Genomic DNA, 20,350 nt, shown 5'->3' with positions numbered 1-20,350 from the left:
GCTTCAGTGGTTCTCGATGGTGGAGGCACTGGGTTCACTGGCTTGGGATGGCCATCCTTCTGCTCGACCTTCTTCCTTTTCTCTGGATTCGGGGCTGCGGACTTCTCGACAGCTGCTTTCAGGTTCGCCTCCTGCGTAACCTTACTCAGCTTCGGGGTCGCCCCTGTTACAGCCATCCTTTTGCGGAGTTCCTCGACCTGGCTATCCGCCAGTCGTTTGCCCTCGGACAGGAGACGAATTTTCGATTCTGCCTCCGCTTTGTCCTTATCCGCCTGCTTCCGCTCCTTGACAAGTTTGCGGAGCTCTCTCTCCGCACTCTTGCTGGCCTCTAGTAGGGACCTCCACTCCGATTTGGCCTCAACTACTAGGGCACAGAGTGCCTGCACAGCAAGTTTCAGATCCTTGCTGTACTTAACCCGGTTTTCTAGGAACGACATAATCACGTCGGATACCTCCGTGACTACCTCCATCGTGTGACCACCGCGTTCTTCGTGGTTCGCCATCACAGATTTGATGACGCGGGTCAGGGTGGGGCCGTCCATCTTTACTTCAACCGGCACCTCCTCAGACCCTCCCTGGGCTTCTCCATCGCCTTCCCCCGGCGATCTTTGGGGAGACCTTTCAAGGCCACTACGTCTGGTGAAAGGGTTCTCCTTACCACCATTCGCCTCACCTGCATCCCTCGACGTTTTGTGTTTTGTGTTGTTAGAATTCATCGCTGTTGGGTCCCCCTTGCGGCTGCTGTCGAATCCTGCTGGTGTAGTCGCCTTCGCGATCCCATGGTTATCTATACATACCTTGCGGCATGCAGGGAGGCCATGCGAGGGTTGACACTTTCGTGTTCAGAGCCAGATCAGCGCTAGTCAGGAAAGAGCATCTGAGCCTACTCCCACTCAGCTGCCAGCTGAGCGACAGGATTGTACCGCGTGCTACAAGGCCCGCCACGGTTTTAGGGGACGGAAGACAGCCTGGCCATTAGCCCATTCGCCGTTTCAGGTCGGTGTCACCCGGCCTTACTAAGAGAATAGAATAACCAGACTACCAGCCCTCGCGTTCACAATATCTCAATATCCAAAAACAAGACCAATAACATGCAACCAGTATACCATAATCAGGATCTTACTGGGATCAATCCTGATGTGCCAATGGCACTCCCTGGGCTTGTGCTTTTGAAGCGGCACACAGTCGCTTTGATAGAGTCTGCTTTCGGGCACTTGTGGTTTTTTGGGAGGGATTTTAGCAGAGCCCACTGCTAAATCCCACCACGCCTTAGGCAGTTCTCCCTGACTCACAGACAGCTGGGGAGGAGTCGTCAAGCCCTTGGACATGGTCCCTGCTGCTTCAATATGGTAAAAAGAAGGTGTGGAGGAAGTCTATACTAGCTAGTATTAGTAAGCATAAAACACAAACAAAGTTTGAGGGGAAGTCTGTTACGTCACATCATCCCATTCTTTCACGAACCTTTATGGACCATGTTTGAAAAAACTTGTGAAAATGTTTTTTTTTTCGCGAACAACGAAAGAAAAATATAATTTGCAATAACCTAATCAGAATAGAATCGCAAATCAACAATAAACCTCTCAAATTATAGCAATGCAGAGATTAAACTATAAAGCTTTCTAAATACGCACTTATGCCATCACCCGCGGGGCACACATTTTTCGTAACACTTTGCTGTAATAATAATTCCACTTTACTATACATATTTTACTTTCTGTGCGGCAAAGCAAATTTCAAGATGTTAAGTTAATATCCTCGATATCCAGAAATATCCTCAGTTATTCATCTGTAATAAGATCAACACTTATTTGAAATATAATGAGCTTCCCTCACCGCGAAATATTTTTTCATGTTATTGTTTGGATAACAACATGCTGGTTGCCCTTCGATACAATGATACGTTTCGTGATGCTTGGAGGGGAAGTCGATGAAAATTGTATAACAAACTTTGTGACGTCAGCCGTTGTCATGTAGCTAAAAGGTTGCTAAGACGCGGTCGAAAAGAGGCACTACTACAAGCAAATGGCTGTGTAATACACAAAGTGATCACCTCACCTTCTTTTTACCATATTGCTGCTGCTTGCCCTCCTTGTGTGGCAAGTACAATGGATACACTATGTCCAGAGTGTCGAGAAATTGTCCAACCCGAAAACATCTTAGACCGGACCGAGAATCGAACCAGATTGGCAATGCTACACCTTTGCTCGCAAGGCTACTGGAGACCCCATTAAGGTCACTCCTGGTGGAATCCAAGTTTCAAAGTGCTCGCGTTTTCGGGGGCATACCACTCGATACGGAAGCAACGCACAACTGTCATTTTTATTTTTTCACGCATGCTGCGACGCAGCAAAACTAAATTGTTTTTTTTTTGGCTTTGAAACTTGGATTCCGTCAAGAGTGACCTAAAGGTAAGCAGTTATAGTTTAGTTGGAATCCCTTACACTGAGGCGAAAGGCATCGATTATATATAGCTAGTGTAATTTACCTGGGTTTCAACAATAAAAATCAAAATTTCGAAACAAAAAAAATGGATCATCCAAGAAAATAAGATTACTTATCACACAATTATAGGTACGAACTTAATTTTCTTGTTACAGTCGCAACCTTCCCAATATAGACAACCAGACAGTACACCAAGCATTATACTCACAAGTATGATGAAGTAAAGGAACCAGCCAATCGTTTACTGGAGATGCTTTGAACATTGTAATTCTAAAAATTGAAATAAAAACTGTAAATGTAAGGAAATTTCAACATCGCAAAATCACTTCATACCAAAAATGTACAAGACGGTTTACATTCGCAATCCATACCCAAATCAAAGCTGAAGCTGTCGGATGACATTTCTTTTGGTGGCTTGAGGCTGTAAAAATATTCTTCAAGAGTTAAATTTCATTACTTATATGCCGCTTGAATCTACTTATTGGCATCATACTTCTGAAATGCCGCAAACAATTCACATTTCGCAGTGTACAAGCTTCAATTCCTTTCATTTCGGTGATATCTGGAAAATAATTAATTGATGTATTTCCAATCAATGAGTCCACAATCCATACAACCAGTGATACTTACTAAAATCTGCGTAGTAAAACGGCACACAGTTGCACAGCTTTATAATGGTCCGCAGTCGACATTCGGACATGCAAAGATTAAGGCTAAACGTATTATTCGACTGCAATGTGCCTTCATTTGGCATAAAACACTTCCGCTGCGACAGAGGAACTTGCTCCAACGTAGGACTACTCTCAATGGGCATTGGGGTAATGCAGAAATCTGCGTCCCATCCGGGCTGCAACGTATCTTCAAAATCGGAATCCGCCGGGAAATCGTTGGGACTGTGAATGAATATCTCGGCTCCATAAAATGATTTCGTTGGTGCCATATAATTCTCGGGGGCGACATCCACCAGAATCGATAGGCCAACGTGTTTACCAGCACCGGAGAGTCGGATATTGGTTAACGGAGGTGGGCGTGCAAAAGTTTCATTGCCAACGTTCATGGCCTTATCGGCATTGAACGAGCAGCAGAATCCGACATGGGTTTTCGTCATTTGGAATATCTTTGCGCAGGATACTTCCATACCGAGCCAGTAGCAAGACTTTATCAGAGAGTCGCACGGTTGATTCAATTCCAGTAGCATTTTCGCGGGCGAATATCCCAATTGTCCTAGTTTTCCCTCGTTTTCGAACGAAGTGTTTGTTGATTCATAATTCACCAGGCTTGCCATGGCCCCGAGTAAATCAGTAGCCTCCTGCCGTGTAAGGTTGAGAGAAATTCTGAAAAGTAGATTGATCAAAATAGTCATTGAACAAAATTTGTTAATTCGTGAACATGCGTGATAGCCTAAAATGATGATATTATATTACTTTAACCTGTTGATTCGAAGTGAGATGATTGTGTTATCGATGGAAAATGAAACAGATTCCTCTTTCGAATTTTTAGGGGGAATCTACGTTGAACTATCAATTGATTGATATTCACATAATGTTCATGATTTTTACCGCCCCCATCATTTGATGTAAACTGTTTCATGAATGAATTAGAAAATTGTCTTGATAGTACACCCGGTTCTTTTTTTACACGGGTGGGTTTTAGTTGATTACGACCTTTAGCGTTGATGGAAATATGAGTTAACCCTATGAAAAATTCACAAACAATCAAAGAAAATTCAGGTGGTATTTAAAAAGCTGTGAAAAATCAGGTTAGCCGGTCTACCAACCGTGTAAAAAAAAATGGGTGTAAACAAAATCGTCCTAGTATTTTATTGTAGGTGACATTAACATACTTGTTAATGTCACAAATAACACTGTAGTTGTGAAACCTAAATCTTTATTTGAATCTTAAGGTTTCGCGTGTACGAACGCTTGTGAGTGCTCTACCATTCAAATAATTCCAACGCAAGTATTCTAGGGCCTCCAAATTGTCCGGAAGCTGATTTCAATTGATCTAGCGGGTCAACTACGACTGACATCAAACCGAAAACAACCCAACGTGTCCATATAAGTCTTTAGAGACCTTGTGAATGCTTCACCATTCAAATAATTCCAACGCAGATGTTGTCCAGGAGCAGAGTACAATTGATCTACCAGGACAAATATGCCTGGCATCAAACCGATAGCAACCAATAAGAGTCCTTAGAGCCCTTGTGAGTGCTTCACCAGACCAATAAGTCCAACGCAGATGTTCTAGGCTCTCCATGTTGGTCAACTACGCTTGGCATCAAACTGATAGCAAACCAGCGAGTCACCAGTAACGCGGTAGATCACTTTGACGTGGTGTGTTGCGGTGTAAGATCTACCAAACAGAGACCTAGCCTAATCCATTTTTCTAGGTAGGGCAATAAGTTGTGGTAATTAAGGATTCATCGTATTTAGTCCTCGCTACCAACAGCATTCTCAGAAATAAAACATAATTAATGATACCTTGCAGACAGTTGAAAGACTCGAATTCCTCTTGTTTGAGGCTAAACTGTATGCAGCGGAAACTACTTTTCAAGCAATTAGTTAAAACCTCGGTACCCGGTCCTAGGCTGAACTGACTGCTGGAAAAATCGAGTTAGGGGTTTAAATACGTACTAACTCTTCTTGAACTGGTGAACAATGGTAGTGAGAGGAACACACGGAAGTTCTTATTACTGAACGAATTCTCTTGCTTGAAATGGTCTTGTAGACAGAGCTAAATCCTTGTCTAGAAGCAAGACAATGATGTGGCTAGGGCTCCGATGCATGGCCAAAAACAATATCGCTGTTTTGTTTTCTCAAGAAGGGATTGATTTCTGTATCGAAATCGATACCGCATTGCTTCTCAATAGCACTGGAGTAATTCGACATGCACTTAAACACTAAGGATACGGGTAACGCTACAATAGATCTAATAATTGGTCGCAGTGGCACACCCGAACAGGAAAAAAAAACCAGCGAGTCAATAAAGTCCTTGCACGCTGACACGCTGGGATGCTATTGGTTTGATGCCAGGTATAGTTGACCTAATAGATCATTTGAACTAAACTCCCGGATAATTTGGAGAACCTAGAACATCTGCATTGGACTTATTTGTTTGGTGAAGCATTCACAAAAGCTCTAAGGACTTATATGGTTTGATACCACGAGTAGTTGACCTGGTAGAGCAATTGAACTCAACTCCCGGACAATTTAGAGACTCTAGAACATCTACGTTGGACTTATTTGACTGGTAAATCATTCGCACGGACTCTAGGGACTTATATTTATTTTATTTATTTCAGACTAAGGCCGGAGTGGCCTGTGCTGCACATAAAAGTCTTCTCCATTCAGCTCGGTCCATGGCTTCACTTCGCCAACCACGCAGTCTGCGGAGGGTCCGCAAATCGTCCTCCACCTGATCGATCCACCTTGCCCGCTGTGCACCTCGCCTTCTTGTTCCCGTCGGATCATTGTCGAGAACCATTTTTACCGGATTACTGTCCGACATTCTGGCTACGTGCCCGGCCCACCGCAGTCTTCCGATTTTCGCGGTGTGAACGATGGATGGTTCTCCCAACAACTGATGCAACTCGTGGTTCATTCGCCTCCTCCACGTACCGTCCGCCATCTGCACCCCACCATAGATGGTACGCAACACTTTCCTTTCAAAAACTCCCAGTGCGCGTTGGTCCTCCACGAGCATCGTCCAGGTCTCGTGTCCGTAGAGAACTACCGGTCTTATAAGCGTTTTGTAGATAGTCAGTTTGGTACGGCGGCGAACTCTATTCGATCGGAGCGTCTTACGGAGTCCAAAGTACGTACGATTTCCAGCCACTATGCGCCTTCGAATTTCTCTGCTGGTATCGTTATCGGCGGTCACCAGTGAGCCCAAGTACACGAATTCTTCAACCACCTCGATTTCGTCACCACCGATAGAAACTCGTGGTGGGTGGCTTACATTTACCTCTCTTGAGCCTCTTCCTATCATGTACTTCGTCTTCGACGTGTTGATGACTAGTCCAATCCGTTTAGCTTCGCTTTTCAGTCTGGTGTAGGCTTCCTTCATCCTCTCAAAGTTACGTGCCATGATATCAATGTCGTCGGCGAAACCAAATAACTAGACGGACTTCGTGAACATCGTACCACACGTGTCAATCCCTGCCCTTCGTATTACTCCCTCCAAAGCGATGTTGAATAGCAGACACGAAAGACCATCACCTTTCCGTAACCCTCTGTGCGTTTCGAAGGGACTCGAGAATGCCCCTGAAACTCGAACTACGCACATCGCCCGATCCATCTCGCCTTGATTAACCCTATCAGTTTATCCGGAAATCCATTTTCGTGCATTAGCTGCCATAGCTGGTCCCGATCGATTGTATCATATGCGGCATTTCTGCAATACCTGACGTATGGCGAACACCTGGTCTGTGGTAGAGCGTTCACCCATAAATCCCGCCTGGTACTGCCCCACGAACTCTCTTGCAATTGGTGTTAGTCGGCGGCATAAAATTTGGGAGAGTACCTTGTAGGCGGCGTTCAGCAATGTGATTGCGCGGTAGTTGCTACAATCCTGCTTATCGCCCTTTTTGTAGATGGGACACACGACACCTTCCATCCACTCCTGCGGCAGAACCTCATCCTCCCAAACCTTGGTAATTACCCAGTACAGCGCTCTAGCCAGTGCCTCACCACCGTGTTTAAACAGCTCTCCTGGTAGTTGGTCAACTCCAGGGGCTTTGTTGAATTTCAGCCGGCCGATCTCCTCCTGTATTTCCTGGAGATTCGGAGCCGGAAGTCGCATGTACTGCGCGCATGCTCCTAGGTTCATTACCATACCGCCACCGTTGTCTGCCATATCGCCATTCAGGTGCTCTTCGTAGTGCTGCCGCCACCTTTGGATCACCTCAGGCTCGTTTGTAAGAAGGTTCCCGTTTATGTCCTTACACATATCGGGCTGTGGCACGTGGCACTTACGTGAACGGTTCAACTTCTCATAGAACTTTCGTGCGTTATTAGCGCGGTACAGTTCCTCCGTCTCTTCACGGTCTCGATCTTCCTGCTGGCGCTTTTTCCTCCGGAAAATCGAGTTTTGTCTAGGTTGTCCGGTAGTTGAGTTCAATTGACCTACTAGGTCAACTATGCCTGGCATCGAACCGATAGCGACCAAGCGTGGCCATAAGAGTCCTTAGAGCCCTTGTGAATGCTTCAGCATTTAAATAAGTTTACCGCAGATGTCTGTTTTGCAATAAAAAGAAAGGCATGCACTCTTTTTATTTCGTCGTCATTATCCAATACAAATAGACTTGCTGAACGAAAAACTTGCACTGAACAATTGTTTCGCCAATAAACTTTGTTTTATATATTTCTTGATTGATGACTTGTGAGGGAAGTCAGATTATCACTTTTTTTTGGAAAAGATGTTTAATTGTGATACTTAAGTTTACCATTTTTAAGTTGTTTTTATGAGATATTGCGCAAAACATTCGGCTGCCGGTGGAACTTGAACCCACACAGTATCTCGGTCTTTCTTTACGCAAAAAATCGGGTCACAATCTTAAGCAGCACTAACTCGTCTTATAAGTAGTTGACAACATTCCACTAAACAAAATGCTAGAGAAATGAAGTCAAGATGCATGCATGCATATGCTCACTGAAAGACGATTTATCGTCTGTATCTCCCATAAATTCCTTAGAGTTTTTGGTTGTGAGCACATATGTTAATAAACTGTACAATACTTTTTCAACAACGAAATCACTGCAAATCAATGAATCGAAAAAACTGCATCTGATTCAGATCCATATATGAATATGATATATGAATGACGAAGTTATTTTTCACTAGACAACCATCTAAAAACAATTAAAATAGCTTTATCGCAAATGTTGTTCAAATATGTCCCACTTGCCCCATGTATGTTAAAACTAAAGAGCAAATGAAAATTGCAGATTTTAGCTTTAAATAAAAAAATAAATCGTTTTCGATGTCACACAATTATTTAATTGCTCAAAATATTCACTTTACACATCAATGATAAGTTTAGAAACGACTATTTAGTTTGAAATCCATTGAATTTAAATAAAAGTAATATAATTTCCCGGTTAAACTACCATGTCATGATCAAGCAATAGGATTAGTATGGTACCTCAAATGGTTTTGATTCCAAAAATGTTCGTGTCGGGTGAATTCGTTTATAGTTCTGCTTCATCTTCCTAGAACATTGTCACCATTAAAAACGTTCATCAATTCATCTGCAGTCATAGTACCCACTTACCCCGTATTTTCACTTGCCCCGGGGTACCTTACATTTGAAACAAAGCCGGAGAAAAATCGATTTTTTTAGTTTCTTTATTATGGAGACTTCCAGCCTTAGGCTGGCTCGTCTCCGGCGATCCGAATTTATAATATCCAAAAACATCTAACTTTTAGCGAACTTTTGCAGCATAATTTGTATCGTTCATGAACGATTGTATTGCAAAATTAAAATGCAGAAAGGGTGGTTTCATTTCTCTCCAAAGGCGTTACAAATAAATCAAGCCGCTATTTATTGTTCACACTGCCACATACAAGATTATCACATGTTCTACCTATGCGAAGAACTAAAATCCTGGCTTTTTTTTTTCTTTATTTGAGAGACTTTTAGTCCAGGACTGGCTCGTCTTTGAATCCTTGCTTTCAGCACCGAATAACACAGAAATCATGCAACGACACACATGGAGGGTCGAATCAGACATGATTTGGTTTTAAGTATTGCTAAGAAAGTTAACGCTTATTCAGATTTTTTGAATCTGTTAAATAAGTTTTATACAAACTTTTTTTTATTATGGCTAAAATTTTTAATGAATTATTGGCAGTGGCTGATTTTCTATTCGCCGCTTCCACATCCAGGCGCTATCGTATATGCGCAAATAGCCAACATGAGTTAACCGCCAGAAATTTGTATGGCGAAAGACATCTAACGCGGGTTTTCTCAAAATTAGGAAATTTTCATGAAAAACTATTTGGTACCAGTTATGAAGGATGGTGTCGCTACTACGCCTACCAAATATTTTTCGATAAAGGTGTAATTTTGAGAAATCGAATATAGATGCCTTTCGCCATACTGATTCGAACAGTTAACTCCTAGTGTGCCGCTGTAATTACGCTCAAAGCAGGCGATTCATTGAAATACAGTTAATGTAATGTGTTTTGAATTTCAATGAATCGCCTGCTTTGAGCGTGTTTACAGTGGCACACTAGAAGTTAACTTTCTTATATCATTATGGCGAAAGGCATCTAAGGCTCGATTTCTCAAAATTAAGTACATACCTTCATCGAAAAAATATTTGGTAGGCGTAGTAGCGGACACCTTCCTACATAACCGGTACCAAATAGTTTTTCATGAAAAGATCCTACTTACCCGCGTTAGATGTCTTTAACCATACAAATTTCTGGCGGTTAACTTGTGCTGGCTACCCAACTAACATTTAATGTCAATGTAAATGTTATTTCAACTCGTCTATACGGCTTCAAGCTGAATATGTGTGCTATACATATGATCAAGAACTTCTATTCAATTCTTAAACCAGCAAATCTGGCGAATCTATTCAGCTGTTTTTGACGTGCCTGCACAACTACTTTACAGCATGTTATACAATTTTTTCTCAATCTTTACTAAACCATTCAGTAATATAATTCGCTTCAATGGCGCTTATTCAGATTTTTTGAATCTGTTAAATAAGTTTTATACAGCCACTATACACCCAGGTTTTTTTTACACGGTTTGGTTTTAGTCGTTTAAGACCTTCAGCGTCAATGAAACAATGAGTTAACCCCACGAAAAAATTCACAAAAAAATCAAAGAAAATTTAGGGGGTATTTAAAAAGCTGTGAAAGTTCAGGTTAACCGAGAAATTAATGAATTCCAACCGCGTAAAAAAACCTGGGTGTATTCAATTTGATTAAATATAATTTGAGAGAAAAGTAAATTTCGGAGTTTATTTAATGTTTTTTGTGAAAACTGGAATACCAGTTTTGTTGCTATACTACTTAGATTCGAACTCCGTATCTCCTGATTCAATGGCTGCTGCTCTGTCATCACCGTCACTTTGACATATGTAAATAACAAAGAAAATTATGGATGTGCTTCTTCGCATACCCCATAGGTTGTTTTACTAACGCTATTTTCAGTTTCGTGCTGTATAAACGTTAGAAAGAGTCCTACGCGCTGCTTTTTGCACATAAGCTTGAATATTATACTTTCACCATTATTATTCAAACATCTATCAGCATGTACTTTTGGCTAACTTTTGTGCATCATCAATCGCTGAAATTGTTTTTAGGCAACATTTTCTCGACTTGCATACAGTAGCATCCGCTGCTAATTCTTTATCGCTCAAGACTCCATAACAATGTTTTGAAAATTAATGACTGTATCACTTTCCAGCAGTGCAGTGGTGCAAATTCTCAATCTCAGTGACTGAAATTTGTTGGATATTGATACCATTCCCTCTTCACACTCACTTCCTAGCAGTGAAAACTGAAAATGGTTAGCAGCAACAATCAAAGATAATCTTCTCATTGCACACGCAGCTCGCACTGACAGTCTATTCAATAGAGGTAATAAACTATAGAGGACGATTGTCGCTGCAGTTCCCTTTGTTATCGTTCCCAAACATGTTGGGTACCTATCTGTCAAAACAAAAGATGTTTTAGTTACAAGATAAAGATTGTCGCTGTCGTCGCTGTCAGGAACATCTTTTGCTGGCGAGGATAGGGAGCTAACTGTCAAAAAATGGAAAATCCGTACGGTTTGACAGCTTGGTACCCAACACGTTCCGGACAGTAGAACAAAGGGAACCGAAGTGATAATATTTATCTTGTACCTAAAATATCTTTTGTCAAAACGTACTGATTTTTCCTTCGTTGACGTTTAGTGCCCTATCTTCGCCAGCAAACGATGTTTCGCCAGTGACGACAGCGACAATCTTCATCTATAGTTTATTACCTCTATTGTCTATTCAGTTCACTCGCTGCTGTGTGAATGCGACGGCCCTATATAAATGCATGTGTGAATACTGTCACTTGAAAGACAATGACAGGAAATTTGTACTGAATGATTATCAGCTTCAGCCCGCTGTTGGCAAACCGAGTTTGCTAAGCTACTCCTGCTTTGTCGTTCTGACTGAAAGGCACCGTCATAGGCAAAGAGGAGCAGAGAAAAATACAAAACAAAAGAATCACACTCAGCAGGCATTGTTCATAAATTGCACCACTGCTTTGTTTGTAATAGGGTTCAGGCAGGTATTTTCGTCTTTTCGTCATAGTCTCGAAAACCAATAAAAGAGAAACTTTTTTGACAAACTCATCCGTATCAAATCGTAAGCTCAGGAGATACGTTCTGCTATAGTGGAGTTCTAGCTAAAGGACGTTCCTTTCGATGGTTTTAGCCCCTATGACGATGGACGAAAATACCTGCTATGTCCCTAGTTATGCAATTGGTACGGAAAAGTGCTGCTGCGATAAATAAATGTTGTTTACAACTGGGGTGGGTGGAAATGGGGTGGTGAAAATATGTCAGCTGATGCAAAATGTTTCCAGACTTGACGAATTGTTTATTTTATATCATAAGACATGTTCATGGTGCATCAGATATATGGGTATTTATCGATTTAAAAAATTTTATATACCACTTGGAATGTAATATAAGCTTACATAACATGTTAAAATATTTATTTTTGGTTTTATTGATCAATCCGACAAACAGCAATGATTTTTTCCAATAAATAAATCTGGCAACGGTAAAGAGATGATTATTTTCTTGTGTATGCACATCTTTGTTTGCGTGTTGACTGACGTATACGTTCTATTGTTTGGATTGAATGAAGTTGCATCGCGTAGATTTTGTACTCACCATTTCACTTATTGAGCTAGTGAATTTGAGTCTTCCGCATTTTATTGCATTCACAATACGGTCTTCAAATTTGTCTCTCACTTCGATTTTTGGAAAGCAGTGTGTATGTGTTTGATCCGAACGTTCGAACGATAGTATGCGTTCGATGAACATACGAATATCGGCCTAGGAAAAACGCAGTTTTCAGCGTTTTTCCAGCAATTTCTCAGTAATTGCTAGTTTTGATAAGTGAAAAATATATTATGATGGAGGGTAAGTCCGTAAATAGCCCAAAAATATTGAATTTAGTTCGAAACTTTATTAGTATTAGTGCGGATTCCAATAAAATCATCGTCATTATCGGATTGATTACGGTTCATAGAGTCAACAGAAATATTGCTTCTAAATGGCTTGTTTTCTTACACTATCTGCTAGCATCCATGACAGCGCTTTGTCAGTCGCTATATGAGCAGGTGAATACCTTTGGAGCTGCATTACAGAAATCAATAGTTCATACACAGCTTAGGCTGGGTTTACTTAAACGTTGTGCAATTTTCAAAGATACAGAAGTTGCCTAAAAGCTTCGTTAGTTCATTTATAGCGCTATTACGCTATATTGTTAGTGCTATAACAAGAGCGAAAACGTTTTCAATGTGAATGCTACTCACCGTAATATGGGAAGTTGCTAACAAGCAACACAATTGCATACATGTAGAGTTTCCATCCCGGGACATCCCGGGACAAAAAATCCCGGGATTTAGGAAAATTCGGGATTTCCCGATTCCCGGGATATTATTTTTGAAATCCCGAAAATCCCGGGAAAAAAATACTGTTTCATTTCCGGTTCGTAAACAGTGTAATTTTTTTTCTTACAAAAGTTATTTGTTTTGAACGCGAAACCCAACTTAGGTTATAAACTCATATCAGTCCTTGGCTCAGTCTACCCAGTCACCCAACTTAGGTGATAAACTCATATCAGAACCTTGGCTCAGTCTGCGGAGCCATAATTCTTTGTGATGCACAATCGATGTCATCTTATTATTAAATTAGTATGAAACGAACAGACATGAAAGTATCGGAGATAGTTAATAGAACACCTTCACCAAAAATATTAGATTCCCCTATACCACTAAATAAAGGGTTACTGACTGATACTTTATCCAGCAGCTACTACAGCTCTCTATTAATTAAACGACAGGTATCTACAGTACAAGATCAGCTACATCTATTTGGCGCCTGCTTCCTACCCATCTTCCGTCTACAGCGAGGTTGTGTACACTAGCTGATATTCGCCTTGCTAATCTCCTCGCGCCACCCAACATTGAGTCAGCCTTCCTGAGCTTCTTGCCTCCAAAACAATTATTGATCCAATTCATGTCCTTCCAATCGACGTTCGTACAACAAACTTTCCAGCACATGTGCGCAAGTACAAGTGGTCCGACCCCGATGCTCTACTCAAATCCACTCTGGTCAACAGGCTGAAATCAATCGTTTTCCAATTCTCGGCTTCTGTCAAAATTGTATACCAACTTTAATCGCGTAATCTGTTAACCTCATCATCGTTAAATTTTGAACTCCGATAATAATTGAGTTGATTCATCTTTTCGCAGCAAGCGATTACGTTTTACACAATTAACTTTATCGGAGATAACGATAAATTAACGATTAACATCAAGATTAGGAAGCGGTCTGTTCAAGATTAGGAAGAGCTGCAGCTCTTGGCAAAAGTATCAATTAGTAGCCTCCCATGGGTTGGAGGATACTCTAGTATTTTGTTTTCTTAGTGAGGGGGTTCCAATATATCCAATAGGTTATGGGCCCAGTACGATTCTACTGCGCATCTTCCATCTTTCGTCACTAGGGTATTGAATGCAATCCCAGCAACTGTCTAAACCCAATGCATATTCAAAACAATGCAAACAGTCAATCCGACTTTAACTGCCAGCGAACCCTTCTTCTCAGACTCGGCGATCATATATTCAAAAAGGGTACTTCATCTTCCGAGAAAAACGTGAATATTATTTGATTCTTGAAGTCGTTTTTTTTTCGAAAGAATCGATTCAAATTAGAATTGAATTGAGTTCCAATTTGAAATCTGTATTATATGGCCTTTCTAAAATATGAACTTTACCCCTGAACATTGAATAAAATCGTTTTTAAATCAAAAAATAAGTTTTCAAATGAAACATCGAAAAATCTCGGGATCCCGGGATTTCCCGGGATCTACGAACAAGTTCATCCCGAATCCCGGGACAACGAAAATGGCCGGGAAATGGAAACTCTACATACATGAGCTCTTAACCAATAAGCTGGATTGCTAATTCAGGAATGGAAGCTGCATAAACGATAAAAGATGAAATATATTTGGCACAAATTGACTAGCTGATAGATATTTGGGTAATAGTCGAGATGAAGTTTGAGGGATTATTTGCGAAGGCTTTTCTTTTATTCAGCATTGGCTGCTTTTGTTCGAATATTATACAGCCTAAGGCTGGAAGTTGAAGCTTTTAGCACCAAAATTGTTAGTTGAGTATTGGCGCATATTCGATAGCTCCTGGATGTGGAAGCGGCGGGTAGAAAATCAGCCACTGACTATAATTCATTTCTATTACAAAATTTTAAACAAATTATGTATACATTTTCAAATAGTAGCAATGCTTTTTGATTAATTATTTCAGTCCAGCTATTTCATGAAACCTCTCAGGCATACTTCTTAATTATTAAAATGCCGATTTATCGGTACCTACTATTGTGTCTTTAAAAGCAGTAGCCTTTCAAGACTGAACTAGCTTTACAACTGTGAACAATCTGAAACTCATCCCACATTGCAATTTTCTGGTAGGAATTGTAAACAGAGCTTCGTGGAGGTGTAACAGCTTTCGTTCATTACTAGCCCCAAATGTACGGCTTTCAAACATCTCTGTAAAGCATTTATTCAAATCAGTCGTCAGTTGGTATAAAAAGACAGAATCACCGTCTTCGACCAGAGGTCGCACAGACTGAACACTTAACATCTAGCATGAGACAACGGACAAGGACATTTACACAACACCCAGTGGACCAGTGGAGAACTTTTCGCTTTCGGCCACGAAGCCCACGTATGAAGCATAATTTTCTAAAATCAAACCAACAATGCTCTATTTAATTAAAAAAACGAGCGTCTTGGCTTGAACCTAAACTTTGTATTTTTAAAACACTGATTATGTCACAAATTATTAAAGTGTGGAATTTTGAATCAAATTTTCAACACAGATAAACAGACGTCTCACTCAACACATGCTCCATCGTTCACCTTTTTAACGGTTAATTTAATTTTTTGTAGGTGGTCAATCGGCCACCGATGGCGCTTCCATAGATTTTGCTTGTGTTTGACGTTTACGCACTACCGCCATCTGCTTGCCGCTTGGCCACTCATCGTGATTTTAGCATTGAGCGACAATGTTTTCGTGACGATGATTTTGATTGCATTTTGTTCTAAGTTAGACGTCTGTTTCTCTGTGTTTTCAACATCAGAATTTTTTGGTACATCTTGAGGATCTCGAGAAACACTAATTTCAATTTTTTCCCTAAATACAAAGATTGACACCCTATTCTTTTTAAATAGGTATAGGTTAATTTCCAATATTTACGGTTTTCATTCAAAATCCCGCATGTTTCTCGATATTTTCTCGGTGGTTTTCAATCACCGACTTTTCCCGGTTTTCCCGGTTCGCTGGTCAGCCTGTAAAACGTGTAGATCATTTATCTATAAAGCAAGCGTCTGTACACACTTTAAGGTAGGCGATTATAGTTGGAATTCTTACGCTGAGGCAATGTGCATCGATTGTTTCAAGAAAGGCATCATTACCGCTAGTGGAATTATCTGGGTTTTCCACAATAAAAATCAAAATTTCGAAACAAAAACATTGGATCAACCAAAAAATAAGATTAGGGGAAGGGGGGCAATATGCCCTAGCTAAGCAAACACTGCTCTATTGTCTTATTTGTAACACTATTCATGGGTATTTTTACATTATGCATCAGTTAAACAAGATAGCTAGTTGATGCCATTCAAAAATTGTCAAAAATCTCAATCATATTGATAATATTCACATTTCAAAAAAGTGGTGATATTTTGTTGCCGGAAAACTCATGAGGCAAAACGCCTTTCAGCTGGCGGCTTCTAGGGAACAAAGTACCACGCGTCGGCGAATCAGCATTCTAGTATGGATAGTCCGTGGAGACGCAAGTACTTTGTAGGTTATTGCCACTAGGGCGTTTTGCCTCGCCAAAATGTTAGATGTTTCTTCAAAATGTGGAAATTTTCGGTTTTTCCGACCTTCCCATGCACTATTTTGAAACTTTCTTTGCCTATCCTACATAATTTTAGATCTAGTTTTGTTACGGACATATTAATGACGGTAAATATGAGGGAAACCACAAAAGGCGTTTTGCATCGGGGGGCGTTTTGGGGCCTCTTCCCCTACTTATCACACAACTATACACAGAAAAAATTCCGTGGTAAAAACTACTATTTTGTAGACTACGCTCTGTTTTTAAAACTACCATGGAATTTCAGTAAATTTTACTATGGTTTCAGAGAAATTCACCACTGTTTCAGTTCATATGACAACATTCCGCATGGGCCACAGTTGATTTTTACTGCGCGCATGGTGAAATCAAACAGGTTTGTTATCTGCTGAAAATCGTCGGTGCATATTCTCAAAATAACCCTCGCAATGGTAGTATCGACTGAAATATTTTTTTGCGTGTAGGTACGAGCTAGGGATCCTACATCCAGAGATATGCGAAAGCGGCCATCTTGAGCCAATCGAGCATTGAGAGCTGTCACAATCTGAGCCAAATGAACATTATTATTGTTGCGGATTGAAAGGTATTGCGATTGTAATTTAAAGATTTTACGAAAAGTTTTGTCGAATAATCAATTTGTTTTACATTGGCAAGTTGAAGTAGTCTAGTGTTTATGCATGGTACTTTGTTCATTTGTATTGCACTTTTATTTTACTGATAATGCACTGTTGGACGTTAGATAACGAAATCTGAAAATGCCATTATGCGCAAAGTCATGTTCGAGCTCCAACATTTTGCGCCACGGCAAGTGCTGGCAGCGTTTGTTTACAAAAGTAACAGCGTTGCTAAATCGTCTGGAAAAGTATTCGCACATCTCTTAATATAGGATCCCTAGTACGAGCTTATTTTTTGCCTTTCTCGTATACAAAGTATACGTAAAGGCTATATGTTCGCTCCAAAAACAAACTTTTTATAGGAGACTCGGAGACCCATAGTGTTATATACCGATCGACTCAGCTCGACGAATCGAGGTGATGTCTGTGTGTGTATGTATGTGTGTATGTGTGTGCGTGTGTATGTGTGTGCGTGTGTATGTGTGTGCGTGTGTATGTGTGTGTGTGTGTGTGTGTATAACGCAGAATCCTGTCCCATTGTTTCCTATTGAAAATTGGCTGGATCGGACTATGGGCTCAGAAGTTATGGTCAAAATACTTTTTTTTAGACAACAACGAGTGGAAAAGTCTAGCCCATTTTTTAGGCACTTACCCTTAACCGATTTGCTCGCAACAAGTTGCATTCAACGCAAAATCTTATCCCATTGTTTCCTATTGAAAATTTGCCGGATCGGACTATGGGCTCAGAAGTTATGGTCAAAACACTTTTTTTAGACAACAACGAGTGGAAAAGTCTAGCCCATTTTTCAGGCACTAACCCTTAACCGATTTACTCGCAACAAGTTGCATTCGACGCAGAATCCTATCCCATTGTTTCCTATTGAAAATTGGCCAGATTGAACTATGGGCTCGGTAGATATGCCCAAAATATTTTTTTTCATACCAAAAGTGCGTAGAAATTACTCACTCGAAAAAAAACGAGAAAGGCACCATCACCGCTAGGTGGATTAATCTGAGTTTTTGTTATTATAGGGGAACTGTTCCATTTTCCATTTCACTGAACATATAGGGGAACGGTTTGCCACTTCATCTCATAGTTCCTATTTCCATCCCATAAAAAAAGAAAGCAATGGAAAGGAATTTGGTTTGTTTATTATTTTTGTGATTTTTTTCAGCAGTGAGCACACATGTTGACAAAAAGAAGCGACGAATTTGGTCCCGTATTTCTTTGTTTAGCGATGAGATGGATATGTGTACAGTGAGATGGAGATCGGAACAGTTCTCCTATTCATCTCATCAAAAAACAGATAAATACAACACCAATCTTGTCGCTTCTTTTTGCATTTTGCTTCCTGCTGAAAAAAATACAAAAATAAAAATTAAATCAAATTCTTTTTCATTGGTTTGTTTTTGATGGGATGGAAATAGGAGCTATGAGATGAAGTGCCGAGCCGTTCCCCTACTTGTTTTGAGTGCGTTTTTGGCAGCTTGCTGTGAGTTCAATGTTAATGTATATATAGTTTTTATTTTTCAAAATTTGGCGAAAAACAAATGCAAAATCATCCGATCCGATCATTCAGCAGCAAATTTAGTCAAGATTAAGAAACCAAACTCAGAAAAGGTACTTGTTAAACTGATCAATGTTACCCCGGCAATCAAAGTTCCCCCGAATTACAGTACATAAATTAATGCAATAAATGGGTCAAAGTTATGGGCAAAATACAAAAAAACCGTCAAAAAACCAAAAACATAACCGAACCTCTTCCTCTACTCATTTCTTTCTGAATTTCCACGAAAAAAAATTTCAGATATAGTAAAACATTTTTTACCTAATTTCCACGAAACATACTTCTGATCTTTCAAGAGACAGTTTCTCGAATTTAAACGAAAACGTTGTCGGAAAGGGGCCTATAGACGAGCTTCAAGCGAAGCTTCTTTCTGTCTATCTTTGACCGCCAAAGAAAGTAATAGTGCACGTCGTGCTAAAAGCAAATTCAAATTTTGATGTAACTATAACGAAGCCTAATAACCCAAAAAAAACATTCTATGTGATACTATAGTCCAAAGATTATTCGGACTAATGTTGTCTATGGCTTTCTCATGCGTCAAAAAGGTAAAAATCGAAGTGCACTTTAGTAAAATAAGTTCTTAGACTCCCATTGACTTGCATTTTTGCATTACAAAAAAAGTGATAATTGGAGGATGAATTCGAACTGACTAATGCATTGCTACTTACAATGATTCAATAAGATTTTCCGCTCGACTACGGTCAACTTTGTTGATGTTGCAAACCGTTACCGCTGGAAAAGGCACATTCCAAATCGGATACGTTGTTGTCTCAATTGTGGTAATTGTCGGAGTATTTTTGAACCGAATCCAAGATAGCTCCATCATAGCAAGGGTGAACACTACTCCCAGCATCGATATAATGGCCCACGCAATCTTTGCAATGGTTCTGTACGGTAGATTTCCATAGAAGTTGTTGCTCACCACGTATTTTAATCCATGTAGAGAAGTATTTTCACAAAACACTATGAATGTTTGAATGAAAGATTTCAAAAATTGCTTTACAGATCTCCGAAAATGTCTAACAGCCAACGACGCCTTGTATTCAACCTTCGGTGGAAACATCCTGCACGTGCAAACTCCAACTAAGCTCCAGCAATATCGAACGAATGTGGCAAAAGTAAGTCGTGCTCCCTCACATTCCTCTAATTGGTAATAAATTATGCACAGATGACACTATCATGGCAATAAATAACCATGTTTTTGTAACCTCTGTAAACACCATAAAATAGAAGGGTAATCGCTCTAATTGCAGGTTCGCAGGAAACGATTAGGGTCGATAGCAAACAGAAATGCTTTGGAACGAAGGAAAACTTCTAATCACAGGATAAAACAAGCAACGAACCCGAAAATCTCAATTACAAATATAACTTGATAAAATATTTCGGGATAAAACATTCGGAAGTTGCCAATGACAATTCTTACTAATCGATGTCAAACATAAAGGAATAATCAAGAACTTGAGATTGGCTTCCCCTTCTCAATGTGCACAAATCGAGAGAATGTAATATTGGATCGATAACAGAACCGACCACTCATGTAAAAGGTATCAAATTCGATTAGATTATTC

The 20,350-nt window shown here is 40.2% G+C and overlaps 1 protein-coding gene across 1 annotated transcript in view; it reads right to left on the bottom strand.

Moving 5' to 3' along the window:
• Positions 1 to 19,711, bottom strand: part of LOC134211473 (sodium channel protein Nach-like) — a 52,752-nt gene extending 33,041 nt beyond the window's left edge. Inside the window, exons 1-5 of the mRNA XM_062688355.1 lie at positions 19,451 to 19,711; positions 3,073 to 3,776; positions 2,936 to 3,004; positions 2,776 to 2,876; positions 2,651 to 2,712 (exon numbers count right to left, since the gene is read on the bottom strand). Coding sequence (XP_062544339.1) covers positions 2,651 to 2,712; positions 2,776 to 2,876; positions 2,936 to 3,004; positions 3,073 to 3,776; positions 19,451 to 19,635 — 1,121 coding nt within the window. The 5' untranslated portion in view covers positions 19,636 to 19,711. The remainder of the gene's footprint in view (positions 1 to 2,650; positions 2,713 to 2,775; positions 2,877 to 2,935; positions 3,005 to 3,072; positions 3,777 to 19,450) is intronic.
• Positions 19,712 to 20,350: the final 639 nt, after the last annotated feature.

Source organism: Armigeres subalbatus, chromosome 2 (assembly GCF_024139115.2).
Source record: "Armigeres subalbatus isolate Guangzhou_Male chromosome 2, GZ_Asu_2, whole genome shotgun sequence".
Lineage (NCBI taxonomy): Eukaryota > Metazoa > Arthropoda > Insecta > Diptera > Culicidae > Armigeres > Armigeres subalbatus.
This window is presented reverse-complemented; position numbering and strand designations above follow the sequence as displayed.